Source organism: Hylobates moloch, unplaced genomic scaffold, assembly GCF_009828535.3.
Source record: "Hylobates moloch isolate HMO894 unplaced genomic scaffold, HMol_V3 SCAFFOLD_19, whole genome shotgun sequence".
In the NCBI taxonomy this organism is placed as follows: Eukaryota; Metazoa; Chordata; class Mammalia; order Primates; family Hylobatidae; genus Hylobates; species Hylobates moloch.
In genome coordinates this window covers 72,705,986-72,721,311 of record NW_026652294.1, presented here as the reverse complement: position 1 = coordinate 72,721,311, position 15,326 = coordinate 72,705,986, and the positions used below count along the sequence as shown (strand labels likewise).

General features: G+C 34.6%; 1 protein-coding gene across 4 annotated transcripts in view; it reads right to left on the bottom strand.

Annotated features, from left to right (window-relative positions):
• Positions 1-15,326, bottom strand: part of KIAA2026 (KIAA2026 ortholog) — a 107,275-nt gene that overhangs the window by 47,166 nt on the left and 44,783 nt on the right. For 3 of the 4 annotated variants that reach the window (XM_032137923.2, XM_058431059.1, XM_058431058.1), the window contains exons 4-5: positions 9,756-9,835; positions 321-410 (exon numbers count right to left, since the gene is read on the bottom strand). In XM_032137923.2, the coding sequence (XP_031993814.1) occupies positions 321-410; positions 9,756-9,835 (170 nt within the window). The remainder of the gene's footprint in view (positions 1-320; positions 411-9,755; positions 9,836-15,326) is intronic. The other variant, XM_032137924.2, reaches the window with a different exon arrangement.

The window sequence follows — 15,326 nt, the reverse complement described above, 5'->3', positions numbered from 1 at the left end:
ATTAAGAATATTTGCAAGGCAAACATTACCCAAAAAACTACCAGTCAGAAAACAACCAGCCAGTATACTGGGAAATACCTACAACTACACCTGATACAAACCAGGCAAACAAAACTAATTTAACTGCCCCTGGCACGATTTCTGTCTATTAAAAATGAAAACTAGACCACACAGGAGAAATAAAAGAAACAATGTTTCTATCTTTCCTTGTAAATTTTCATGTAATCCAGGAAAACAAGATTTCAAAAAGGCTTTAGGAAAAAGCAGGAATAAATTTTAATGCTGACAATAATAGATAGAACTTTTGGATCAACACCTACCGATTTTTTTCTACTGTTTTCCAGATCTTTGAGTTCATTCTCGATTTTTGTGATTAATTCCCTGAGTTCATCAAGATTAGTGCAAATAAGCTAAAATAAAACACAAAAACACAGCTTGATAACACATAATATAAAACACCCAAAATGTGGTAACAGAAGTTGTTTTAACACACAGTGAATTCACAATTATTTTTCTCTGTAATAGTAAAAAGCAAGAAAAGCTCTGCAGTTTATATTTTCAAATACATTTACTTGCTATGATGTATGAACTTCAGGCTTAGTATAAAAGAAGCTGAAATTTCAACATTGGTGGTTTCATCCCACATCCCTACCTTTCAGTTTGCTTTATAATTCGGATACTTTCTTAACATTATTAACTTTCAGCCCAGAATGACAAAGATCTGGAAACTCACCCTAGATTTCACAGGTTGTCAAATCACCTTTAAGAAATGCTTCATCAGGCAGTCTCCCAGTAGGTGAATAAACACACTCCTGGAGAACCGTTACACCTTTGCCTTGGTTTGCTAACTATACGATGTAACAAACCTTAGTTATTGCTGGTGGGATTGCTACAAGGACTGCAACTATATGTAATACATTCAAAGACATCAACAAAATGAAGTACATATTCTTAATATCAGTTTAGTAGTCTTTAATCAAACCATCTCCACAGATAGCATCTATTTCCTTTCATAATTGTGTGGCTCATTTCATTTCACCTGGTAACACTGGCAAATGGCCAAAATAATTATTAATTACTAACAACTAAACTAGCTTGGTTTAATTACTAAAGTTTTAGTGAACTGTCAGCAACAGCAACAAAAATAATAGTAACTACATCTTAGTTTTTGTAAAAGTATACTGAATTTCTCCAATTCGTTCAATATACTCTTTTCCTAAAATAATTTAAGCTATTTTAAAAAAAATACTGTGAAAAAGATTTCTGAAACAAAACTGCAACCAAATAGAGAGGAAAAATCTCAGATTAATGAAAAGTCTTGTTGTAATGTTTATACCATGTGATAATTTAAAAATATACTGTACTTATAAATTACTAATTCACCATTAGCTTTTATCAGCCCCACGTTTGTTACATTAATTAATTTCAGTGTAAGGGGATTGTTTTCCTAAAGGGCACTTTCTTTTGTTACAAGAGCAAACAAAAACAATAAAAGCAAAAGTGGGTTACAACAAGATAACTCCTTGTGGCTACTGAGTGACAAAAATAAGACAGAGACCCTTAAATTTCTTTTGTTAGGTTAAACCATATGAAATTGCTGATAAGCTTTTTATCTACAAAAATGGCAAGACAGTTCAACCTAAGAGATTAAGAAAAAATGATCACAGATAATTTGTATTAACAATTACATATTAGGAATATCTATATAATTTCAAACTCATAGAATTGACCAAGTAGGGAAAATATGTATTTAAATAATCCAGATTAAACAATTTGAGAGTAGAAACAATACAGTGGTGTAGTGGGACAGTGTAGCTGATATTTATTAGAAACTACACATTCCAATTTGCCAAATTTACTTATGAAAGAAATGCTGATGGTCAAGCAGTGGACTGGCCAACCAGGTAAGTGGGTCTAGAACTAGAGAGCGTCTTCAACTTCTATTGCAACTATGAAGACTTGGAACAATGTTGTCCCTACAGTGGATTTTGATTAAGTATTCAGTGAGGACTAAACTTTTCATAGTATAATCTGCTATTATGATGACTGTGTCAAATTTGCCCCAGAGCTTGCAGATGGATGGCTATACCTCTTTTCACCGAACTTGGTTGTACGTGTTAATATCAAATCATAGATTTCTTATTTGCACGTATGGCAAACCACAGAGGAATTTTTACTTGCATCTCAGTTGTCTCACTACACAAGGAATAGGGTATATTTTGCATGCAGTTTGTAGAAATTTACAGGAACAATGAAGACATATACCCTTACAACTAAATGAAGACATATACCCCTACAACTAAACATGCCCTAAAACACTTTGAGATCTTTTAATTACCAATCAGTTATGAAGTCAACAGATATTTTTTGAGATCTTTTAATTACCAATCAGTTATGAAGTCAACAGATATTTATGTTCCATTTAAAGGAAGAGATAACACAGTTATCTCTTCATAGAAACTTACAGGAACAATGAAGACATATACCCCTACAACTAAACATGCCCTAAAACATTTTGAGATCTTTTAATTATCAATTAGTTATGAAGTCAACAGATATTTATGTTCCATTCACGGCAAGTGATAACACAGTTCTGAAGCCAAACCATGAATGAAATCATACAGCTAAGAGCTACATAAAATAACACTTTCAAGTGGCTGTATCTAGTTAGTAAACTGTACTAAATTAGTACTTCTCAAACTTTAATGTGCATAAGAATTGCATGGGGATCTTAATAAAACAGTTTTTTGTTTAGTAGGTCTGAGGTGAGACCTTGGATTCTGCATTTCTAACAAGTTCCCAGGTATTGTCTGCAAATAACATTTTTGAGTAGTAAGATACTGACAATGAATTGTAAATCAACATGGCTACTGGAACATTCTGGTACCATGGAGCTAACGAGTATGCAAATACAAGAAGATTAATTTCCAAATAGGGAATGGCATATTGAATTAAATGTACAATGATAAGACAACTGTTTCTTAAAATATTTTTAGCTATAATATTTATTCTGAGGTTATATTAAAATGATGTTAATAGCTACATAACAATTTATACTTTATATATTAAAACTTATATTCTCTCTATATATATTTAATGTATACCTAATATATATACCCAATATATACCGTCAAATTAACCTTTTATAAAACTGAATAGGAACACAATTAGTTTGATTTATGCCAACTCAATGTCATATACAACTCTACTGCCTCTCTTCTGCCTCCGAAATAAGGCATATATATGGCCATTACATTCAACTCAACTTCATATGATGTTTTTCAAAACAGAATCAACCCAATAAATAAAGTTCAACTTAAAAAAGGAGAACACAGATTTTTTTTGAACAAAGCAAAACACCTTATTAAAACCTCCTTCTCATTATCTTGCATTTGAAAAACATATCTGAGGCACAGGGCCTGCAGGGGTGAACATGAAACTCCATAGCAGTTCAGATTACAGTCAGGTCGCATTGCCAACACTTACGAGAGGAGGTTTTCAGTCAAGCCGCAGAGGTTACAAGAAGAGTTTTACTTCCCAGGAAGAACCTCTCCAAGGCTGTCACACTCCCTCAAGTTAACCTCTCATTTAATACAATCCATGGCAGAGCTACAAAATCACAGACCTCAGAGCTGAAAGGGACTAAAAATGTGTAATTTGTCCAAGCCTTAACCTAGGCTAAAGAGACCTATCTCCAATTCATATAAAAGCTAATTAAACTAACAGAGGTAAAGTGACCTAAGATGACACACTGATAGAGGAAACCACAGAACCCAGGACTTCTACTATATTATATTCTTTTTAAAAGGGTCCTTATAACAAAACAAAATAAAGAAATCTAACAACTGAACTTGTATTATAGTTTTAGGATTTAGTTTATATCTAAGCTCTCATTTTTATTAAATGGTAATATTAAAAGGTCCTCTCTTCAACTCAAGAAACAGCAATGTATGTATGTGGTGGGAGTGGGGAGGCCCTGTAGAGATAAAAAAAAACTCCATGACCATATCTTAGAACTACATAATAAATCATTCCTTACTTTACTGATACTTCAAACTAGAAATTATGTCCTTTGGGTAGAAATTCAATAGGTCTGAAAGATATTTACTTGCTCCAAAAAAGGACATAAGGTAACATTAAAAAAATACAAACAATATGGTAGATTATATTAAAAAGCAAAGCAAAAGGAAAACAATGTAGAAAAGTAAAAATGAATAGGTCCAGACAAAAGGGATCACATTCACTCCCATTCTAATAAAAAGATCCTGTAATTTATTATAAAAATTATAAGCCAAATACTAAATGCATGGTATAAATTCAAAATTTATATTGTATTTAAACTAAAATTATAATAGCATCTGCTAAAACTATGCAGATGGGAAAATTCATTTTTATTTCTTATCATCACCATATCAGCAATAAGGACTACTTAAAAACTTCCAAATAAGGATATCACTTGTGACATGAAAGCCAAATTAGTCTGACAAACAACCATGTGATTAAACACAGATGTTTCTCTCAATGAACAATATATATTTTTAAGGGAGAACTATATTAATTTTAAGGGAGAAGAACTTCTGCTGTTAAAGGTGAAACAAAAAGCCGAGGTTAAAAATATTCATTTTAAGAGGGAGCAATTCAAAATAATGATATAATCAAAACGTCTTAATAAAGTGAAGCAGTTAAAAAGCTGATTAAACTAACAGAGGTAAAATGACCTAAGATGACACACTGATAGAGGAAACCACAGAGAATCGCTTGAACCAGGAAGTCAGAGATTGCAGTAAGCCAGGATCGTGCCACTGCACTCCAGTCTGGCGGCAGAGTGAGACTCCGTCTCAAAACAAACAAACAAACAACAACAACAACAACAAAACCCTGATTTTAATTTTGGTTACAATTTGTTATGTTGAAGTACTTTATTTCTTATTCCATAGTTTCTCCACTGGTTAGATGGAGAAGTACAGTTTTTTCAGAGGTATGTTAAGGATCAGTGAGTTTTTGCTTATGTTTGAAAACAATGTAGTATAAGTCTTAGCAGCTGGATTCTGGAGTTCTTCTGCAAAGCAGCCTTTAAAATCAATCACGCATACGAAATGGGAGCAAGTGCACACTGCATGAAAGATTTTTTTTTGGTTATTGTTGAAAAGCAGACTTAGGGTAACTAAGGCTGTTAAATTATTTTTAAAACTTATGTTATTGTGACTCAACACATTAGTTTTTAAAAATACTTCCTATAACTTTCTGTCATAATTATGTACAAAAGTTAAGTCATACAACATTAGATTTCTCTCTAAAATGTTAAATGAAAAGACTTTTTAGGAAAAAGTAACTATTACGAAAACTGATACTCACTTTTCAGTCTAATAGTCTTTCTTTTATTACAAAACAGATAAGGGAAAAAGAATTTTACCAATTTAACAAAGTCATAAGTAAATGTTAAAGTTGATATAAAAGCTTAAATCACCAATATTCTATAATTATCACTAAAAAAACCAGCAATTTCCCCTACATGCCAAATATATAATGCATCATAACAATAAAATAGGGATAAACATAAGTTTTCGCTCTCATCAAACATAATGATGCAAATACTATTACTTGGTTTTCCACTTTTCAAATTCTTGTAGGCTTAATCATGTGCCACTTTCATTAAGACCAAATCCAAGATTTATTTCAAGGTTTTAAGTAAATGGAAAGAGTGCTAAGGGTCAATAATACATGTTTTTATGCCATTTTTAATTGATTTTCCTATTCAAAATTCAGTGTTTTTCATCAGAAGTGATTGACCTGCTTAATTGAAAACAATAAAAATAGCTAAAACAGCAAGCTGTATCATTCAATCCTCACAACTCTACAAGGAAGGTACTATTATTACCCCATTGTACAAATGAGAAACTGGAATCATGGAGAAGTTAAATAACTTACCCCACAGAGTTAATCAGTGGTAGAGCTGGCATTCAAACCCAAGTAGGTAGCCTGGCTGCAGAACCCTTGTGTTTAACCACTATGCAGATTACTGGTACCCACTGAATCAAGGTCTTTTGGAGGATGAAACCAACAATCTTCGTTTTAAATAAAGGTATCACATTATTTTTATACTATCTAAAGTTTGAGAACCCCTGACATAGCTCTTAGGAAAAAGTGGCACACATTTGGTTTGCCCCTTTACAATATACAGTCGTCCCACGGTATCCGTGGGGTACTGGTTCCAGGACTCACCTCTGAACCCTGTGGATACCAAAATCCAAGGATGCTTGAGACCTTGATACAAAGTGGTATAGTATCTGCATATAACACATCCTCCCATATACTTTAGGTCATCTCTATATTACTTATAATACCTAATACAATGTAGCTGTGATGTAAATTGTTGTTAAATCATATTGTTTAGGGAATAATGACCAAAAAAAAATCAGTACATGTTTAGTACAGACACATTTAATAAAATATTTTCAATCCAAGGTTGAATGCACAGATGCAGAACCTACAGATACAGAGGGCCGACTGTACACACACACACCCACCCCCACCCCACCCTGCCACACATACAAATCCAATCCACCATTTGAATGTTCACAGTGTATACTCTGAATAGGAGTGGGATGATTATTTTCTAAACCTGGGTGCAGATATTAGGTGTGTATATAAACATGGATTCTTTCTGAAGCAAATAGGGGGACAAGTTCAAGTTCTAGCTTTAAAAAACGTCGACAAAAACACTGTCAAACTAAAAAGCAGCTGAGGTCAAAACATTTTTAAAAACTCATTAGGACTTAAAAACAAATTCACAATTTAACCCTTTCATTTATCTCTATCTAAGCATGCTTTCTGTCAATTTAAAGAAGACTGGTCCTTTGGCAAATCGGTCAGGTTTTACAAAAGGGATCTATTATCTATCCAAAAAACAGGTTCATTATTTTCAGAAGCAAGATATTTCAGAATGAATAATATGAAGATCTTCTGGCTAAATATTTCTGTATTTTTATGTTTAACGCTAGAAATGTGATATTTAAAACACCTTGGACAAAACAAATAATTTACAGAATCTGAGGTGCTAAATACCATGTCACTAGAACTTTTGGGCAGGGAATAAATTCACTTTATTACATAATAGTCTTCTTACATGTGGAAGACTCAAAGTAACACACTACATAAAATTATTTTGAGAGCCAAAACTAAGTTTTGCATTTAACAGCAAAGTTTACTAGTGACTAGCACTATCTCCTATTTTATTAATGTGCATATTTGAAGCAAATGATCTACTTTCCTGTGAGACAGTTGCCAAGTTTCATTCATTCATTCATTCATTCATTCAGAGTTTCCCTCGTTGCCCAGGCTGGAGTGCAATGGCGCGATGTTGGCTCACTGCAAGCTCCGTCTCCCGGGTTCACGCCATTCTCCTGCCTCAGCCTCTCCGAGTAGCTGGGACTACAGGTGCCCACCACCATGCCCGGCTAATTTTTTATATTTTTAGTAGAGACGGGGTTTCACCGTGGTCTCGATCTCCTGACCTCGTGATCTGCCCGCCTCGGCCTCCCAAAGTGCTGGGATTACAAGCGTGAGCCACCGCGCCCGGCCGCCAAGTTTCTTTATGAGTAATGCCATGGTATTCATATTGTAAACTAGGCATAAGAACTGCTGTTTTCATGAGACTATTACTCCTCTCTATCCTCTCTCTCTCTTTTTCCCTCTCTGTTTTCTCTCCCTCTAGGATACCTTGAGAACCAGGAAGAGACTTATTTATTCATTCATTCATTCATTCATTCATTCATTCATTCATTCATTCAGAGTTTCCCTCGTTGCCCAGGCTGGAGTGCAATGGCGCGATGTTGGCTCACTGCAACCTCTGCCTCCCAGATTCAAGCGATTCTCCTCTCTCAGCCTCCCGGGTAGATGGGATTACAGGCACATGCCACCACACCCGGCTAATTTTTTTGGTATTTTTAGTAGAGACGGGGTTTCATATTGGTCAGGCTGGTCTCGAACTCCTGACCTCAGGTGATCCGCCTGCCTCGGCCTCCCTAAGTGCTGGGATTACAGGTGTGAGCCACTGGGCCCAGCCAAGACTATTTTAAACAGCTCAATCTAGCAAAATATTTTGACCATGACCCACGGTCAGCGACACATTTTACAATGCATATCCTTGTGTACACACATACAATTGAAACCAAAGTTTCACAAAACACTATATTGGAGTGTACATATTCACATTGCTATATGTAGCACACTTACTATATGTAATTGTGCTGATTTCTTTTCCAGTTTAATTTTGTTAGCTTAAAAAAGAAACACTGGTCATGCAATCTACTAAAATGATTTCATGCCTCACTAATGAATACCACTGCAATTTTAAAAACCACTGGCTATGCAGCCTGTGCTACTTAATATATGGAAAAGTCTATTCACTAAGATGGGTATAGAGGAAATATTAACAATGGGCCAGATTTGCTCTAACATCTATATTCCCAGGGCTGATGCTTTGAGGATTGAGAAAAACATAAGTGGGAGAAATAGTAAACACAGGTGTGACAGCAGTGGATGCATGATGATGTAATACTAAAGCATTAAAAAATATGTCACAAGAAGTGGTATAAGCACTAAGCAAACAGTAAAATTGTTATTTTTTTTATTAACTACTCTGCAACCAAGGTTATATAATATATAAAAGGATTTTGTAGAAATGTTTGTAATCCATCCTAAGAATATCATTAAAAATATTCTATTCTAAAGTACTAAGAGAAAAACATGTCTATTTTAACTGTTGATTTAAAAATGTTAAATTTTTACCAGTTAGTAACTTCCATAAAAACACTCTCCAAAATAGAATTTCTACTGAAAATGAATGTGTCCACATTTTTAGATATATCTAACTATTACATTATATATTATCAATATTTTCATAGCTATTGTCCCTTTATTTTCATCTCTACTTGACTTGAGACTCACAAATTCATTTGAACATCACTTTTATCTTTTGGTCATTAGGTATGAGTTTATAAAACTTTTGAAAATTGACTAGACACATGAATACAAAGACGTTTTTAAAGAAAGTGTTTATTGAAGAAAATACATCTTTTATAAAATAGAAAATAAAAGCATTAATTAGGGTGAGATTCTCTGCTTAGTATAGCTACAAATAAAAAACTCTTCACTTCATCATATGGCAGTACATATAATTACTTTTTGTTCCAAAGAAATGTTTAAAGACCATTTCAATTAACCTTTACTTAATATTCTCTCTGAAGATCATATACAGCTAAGAGTTGAAAGATTTGTTTTCCAAGTTAATAAATCTACCATTTATTTCTACAGTGCCCAAATAAATGAAAATGAACTATCTAGGCAATATTACCATCTCCAAATTATGATTTGTTCTTGGAAGAGTTTCATTCACACATTTGCTTTTATGTATGCTATACATATATATATATACATACACACACACACATACATATACTATATAGTATATATATATTATTTCTATGAAACTGCTTCTAGGAAATGTAGTAGAGATTAAGATATAAAAAAGAGTTTTTACCATTAAAAGACAAAAATAGAGGTAAAAATTATCAAATACTAGCAGATTAAATCTTGGTTACATCTGCACTTGCAGGGGGAAAAGTCATTGTCAGAAACATTTCATTACAAGTATGTGTGCTACAGTTTCTTGGAATTCAGCCAAACTCTCGAGGAATGATATGAACACTGAAACAAAAAATTAAAAAATTTCGAGACAAAGTTGAAACATTTACCTGAAACTCTGGTACAGTAGGTGACTTTGTGACAGTTTTCCTCTTCTTTGTGATTGCTTTTTTAGAGACGGATTTTTTTCCTTTCAAGATTAAAAGAGAAAAGCTTCATAATGCTGTTTATAGCACTCCATTAACAAAAAACAAATTAGGCAGATCCTTGAAAGTTAAATTGTAACTAACAGATGGCTGCTAGTGAGTCAAATAAAAATGATGAATCAAAACAAGCCCCAGTAAAAGATAACATTAAACTATTAACTACCTGTTAACAGACGTATTAACAAATGCTGTTTTATGTTTATATGAACTGAACTATTACCATCTCCAATGTGTTATATGGTAGAATCTACTGAAAGATTAGGCAAAAAAGTCACATTACTACTGCTTAATTAAAATCTACATTTGCAACTTAAAATGAGACTACATAGGGAAAAAAACCTTACCTTTAACATTGACTTCGCAGTCAGGAACTTGCATAAGAACTACAGCTGAAGACTATGGTCTCTAGCCAGCCTAATGTGAAAATCCCCTTAGTAGCTTAGGTAACAAAGTTTTTCTACTCCTTTAGCTCTGCACTCACCTAATAGGCTGCCCTTGGTGGTTAACAATACCCAAACTTTTAAAAGAAGATAAACATCTCCCTTTAAAGTGCACCTAGTTATTTGTGGAATCAGAAACCACTGGGAAAAATAAACCTCTTATACTTAAAGCCAATTCACAGTGTACACTGAAATATATCTACTTTTTGTATTTAACTTGACAAAAAAATATACTTCTATTTTTAGACCAGGCGCAGTGGCCCAAACCTGTAATCCCAGCACTTTGGGAGGCCAAGGCAGGTGGATCACCTGAGGTCAGTTCAAGACCAGCCTGGTTAACATGGCGAAACCCCACCTCTACTAAAAATACAAAAATTAGCCGGGTGTGGTGGTGCGTGCCTGTAATCCCAGCTACTTGGGAGCCTGAGACAGGAGAATCGTGTGAACCTGGGAGATGGAGGTTGTAGTGAGCCGAGATCGCACCATTGCACTCCAGCCTGGGCAACAATAGTGAAACTCTGTCTCAAAAAAAAAAAAAAAAAAAAAATTCTATTTTTAGTTAGAAACACATTAAACGTTTTCCCCCAATTTGTAATTAGCAAAATCAATTAACAAACTGTTAATTACTCAACAAATACTGGATATAGGACACTGTACAAATTACGGGGACAACAAGGAATTAAAAAACTATAAAGAAGAAAAATCCTATCCTCTAGGAGCTTACAATCTACACAAGGGCACAAAAAATATTCAGAAATACTTTTCTGTCATTTTTAGTTCACAATCATTTGCAGACTAAAATCCGCTTAAAAGTCAATATTTTTTTCAAAAGGGAAAATGAGTGAGTACATAAAGTAACTTTGCTGTACATAATCCTAATGCTCCTTTCCAAACATTTTCCTATATAAATATGATCTTGCAAGAAATATGTCAACTCGACACAATTCATTTATAATTTGTTTTTTGTATTACTTTTTAATCATATTGCAGAACTGTAATTTATAAAATTTCTAACTTTTAGCTCAATAAAATCCATGTATACTATGACCGAACTGCAAATTTTGACTTGCTGAGGTTCACAGGGGTTTAACTGTCTTATTTTAATAAGTATTGACGGGTGTCATTTGACATTTGCTTTCAGTTAAATTAAAATAACCCAACATATATTTCTTTATTCACCATTGTTATTTTCTGTGCTTACACAGTACCTTGTAACAGAAGTAAACTCCTACAAAGATAGGTAAGTGGGTGGGCTGCTTAAATAAGCAATACTCAGGGAGAAGTGATTAAATTCTTGGTATCTCTATAATACAGCTAGTAATTGATTTCTAAACTGAGTGCCGTAAGTATTGCTGAAGGGGGCTCATGAATTTGAATGCCAAGATGCCTTTCCTCTATACACTGCCTTTACCATTTTTTTAAAGTTCACAAGAAAAAACTGAATGATCTTGCTGACATATGTATGGGAAGGTTTTATAAAAACAGTAATTTGGAGGAAATAAAATTCTTCCTCAACCTCTCCCCACCAGCCCTACTCTGATTAGCTTTAAAAAAAAAAAGCCATTTGATTTTGTATTTATTTATAAGCACAACAGAGGTCACCCCTGACAGTCCCGTGAATTTCATCTTATTGTTACACAGGCACTAAACACAGGTACTAAATTCTCAGTTAATTCTAGCAGCTACTCTATTTGAATGGATTGAGAAGCTAAGGTGGTTACTTGGTATTTCAGTTCACCATGTCATTAGGATGCTTAAATGTTATTAGGAAATTGGAGGTAATGTTACATATTGGTTATGAGCTTGAGTTTTAGAACTAAACTACCTGGGTTTGAATACCTGCTACAACCACCTACTATTATAGAGGTCATGTATAATAGCTACTACATACAAGACCTTGAGCAAACTGCTTTATTTCTTTGTGCAGTTTCTTCATCTGAAAAACAGGGATAATAGTATTACCTACTGTCTGAGAATGAAATGGGTTATAACATCCCAAAAGCTTATACTACTGCTAGGCACATGGTAGGTAATCAATAAATGTTAGCTATTGCTTTAGCTAAGCTATGGAGAGAAAAGCCTAAACAGAAAATCTTTTAACTTTCTTTAAATTCTTTTTACTTACTCCATCTCAGGTCTTCTTACACATATGTCCTCTAAACTACCACTCTACTTTGTACACAAATCAATGAATGTAATGCTTAACTTAGAGTATTGTAATTGTCTGTTCTTATGTTTGTCATCCTTACTATACTGTAAATTATTGGTGACAGAAATCACATTATTCACTTTGTACTTACAGCATTTAGCACACGTAAGTTCTAAGACGTGATCCCTAAATACAAGAATCCTACTATTTTCAGAAATGTCACCAACAGTCTAGGCGGTAGGAAAAGGGATGCAGGTAATTGTTTACAATTCTGAGGGTCCATTTAAGTCTATTTTATAGTGAAGAAAACATTGACAATGATTTTAAATAATTTAAACAATTCGCCAAAGAGTTTCAACATGACCTAGTAGTGGTAGTAAGAAGATTAACATTTATTGAGAACCTACTGTGTGTCAGATACTTAGTAAAGTGGTCTGTATAAATTAACTTATTTATTTCTCAATATAACCCTCCCAGGTAGGCAATAACTCTATTGTAATACGGGATAACTGAAGATCAAAAAGATTAATTAACTTACTCACGTGTTACACAGTAAGTAAGCACCACAGTCAGGGATTCTCACTACAAAGTCCAAGCTCCTTCCGTTATGTAATTCTACTGCACAAATATCTTAAGTTACCATTTATTGATTCCTACCATGTGCCAGGCTCCAAGTGACATACTATGCATTTGCTATTCTAATTAATCTTAACAATACAGCCGAGTAGGTATTACCTCACTTATCACAGATAAAGAAACAGGCTATAAACAGGTAAAGAAACTGATGGAGGAGCTGTAGCTAATATGCACTAGGAGCATACATGTGAAATTAGATCTGTCTCACTTCAAAGCTGTACTCTTTTTATGGTAAAATACTGCATTCTTTCAAATTTTTGAAAGAAAATACTGCTTCTGTTTGGCTCAGAGCATTCCTTTTGATTAGGGTTGGATGATTTGTACATTTACTGTTTTTTAATACCTTTGGTATATATCCTCAAAAAAAATTTTCAGTATAAATTTTCCGGTATTCTTCAGTAAAAAATCAGCACTTCAAAAAAATTAAATATTATTTTAAAAATCGAGCATGAGGGCCGGGCGCGGTGGCTCACGCTTGTAATCCCAGCACTTTGGGAGGCCGAGGCGGGCGGATCACGAGGTCAGGAGATCGAGACCACGGTGAAACCCCGTCTCTACTAAAAATACAAAAAAATTAGCCGGGCATAGTGGCGGGCGCCTGTAGTCCCAGCTACTCGGAGAGGCTGAGGCAGGAGAATGGCGTGAACCTGGGAGGCGGAGCTTGCAGTGAGCCGAGACTGCGCCACTGCACTCCAGCCTGGGCGACAGAGCGAGACTCCGTCTCAAAAAAAAAAAAAAAAAAAATCGAGCATGAGATACTACAAAACCACGCCTTTATTTGGTAACCGGTTTTTGCTTCAGGACAAAATATATACAGGGCAAGTTACATACTGCCCCCCAGTGGGCTTCCCTTCCCTTATCACTCAACTTGATCATATCCCAGGCCTTTTACTTCTACTGCCCTAAGTTACCTGGTCATATAAAATAGAATAAAATTCTCAAACCTAAAATTATGCTGAAGTCAGAAGTCAAATTAAAACGTACACAGAATTTCAATACCACTCCTGAGCCTAAAACAAAAAGTGTCAACCTGTACCTGGAAAATGCATAAGGAAACATTAATAAACCTTAATAATAAACCTTAGTAATGACTGTTACAAAAGTATACCCTAATGAAGCTTTCTAAAACACTATGCTTAGAACAACTTAAGAATGCCCAACCTGAGAGGAAAATTATAACTAAAGATATATTTTATACTGTAACTGAGGCATAACACTCTAGTTTTCTAGAACCTGGAAATATGCCTTTTATAAAAGAAATGGCATATTTCTTTACACAAGAAGGTGATTATCATCCCCCTTTCAGTTCCCCTTTCTCAGTTTCTTATTCCTCATTCTTTACCCCTCTCCTTCACCTGGTTTTCCTGTCTTCACTCCTCAGACCACTGGGCTACTCATAATCAGACTTCCACTTTAAGCCAAGTGTGGTGGTGCATGCCTGTGATCCCAGCTCGCCTGTGGTCCCAGCTACTTGGGAGGCCGAGGTGAGAGGATGGCTTGCGCCCCGGAGTTCGAGGCCAGCTGGGCAACATAGCGAGATCCTGTCTCTCAGGGAGGGATAGGTGGAAGAAAAAGAAAAGAAAAAAAAAGGTACTTCAATGCTTTCCTAGATTTAGCCTTTCCATGTTTTAAAATTATCCCAACACATTCACTCATCCCTCTGTACTTTCATCTTAGGAATCTTAATAAATAAATGAATACTAAGATATTAATCATTGTTGCAAGTAAAAACTCAAGGGTATTTGTATTATTAAACAGTGAATTTGCAAAGTGCCTGGGATGTAAAGTCACAGAACTAGAGCCTAAACTTTTCTTTTATTTACTAAATGTGCATGTCTTGAGCTAAATATATTCTAGGAGTTTCTGGAGTGTTCTATCTCAAGTAAGCAATTTGACCTTAACAAAACAGTTTATTTTCCTTTTATTCTCCTTACCTATAAGCAAATTTCTTATCATACTGGTAATTCTTTAACCCTATCACATAATTCAGTAACTCCTGAACACCCATTTCTTCTTACCCTTTAACTTAGAATATTGAATCAGTTGCCAAATTCTGCTACTTATTGCAGCATCTCTCTCAAAATAGAATTTTCTTCTACCATTGCGATAGAAAAGTCACATATTCAATCCTTACATGGATTTAGAATTTTCTCTTTTTTTTTTTTTTTTGAGACGGAGTCTCGCTCTGTTACCCAGGCTGGGGTGCAGTGGCACCATCTTGGCTCACTGCAAGCTCCGCCTCCCGGGTTC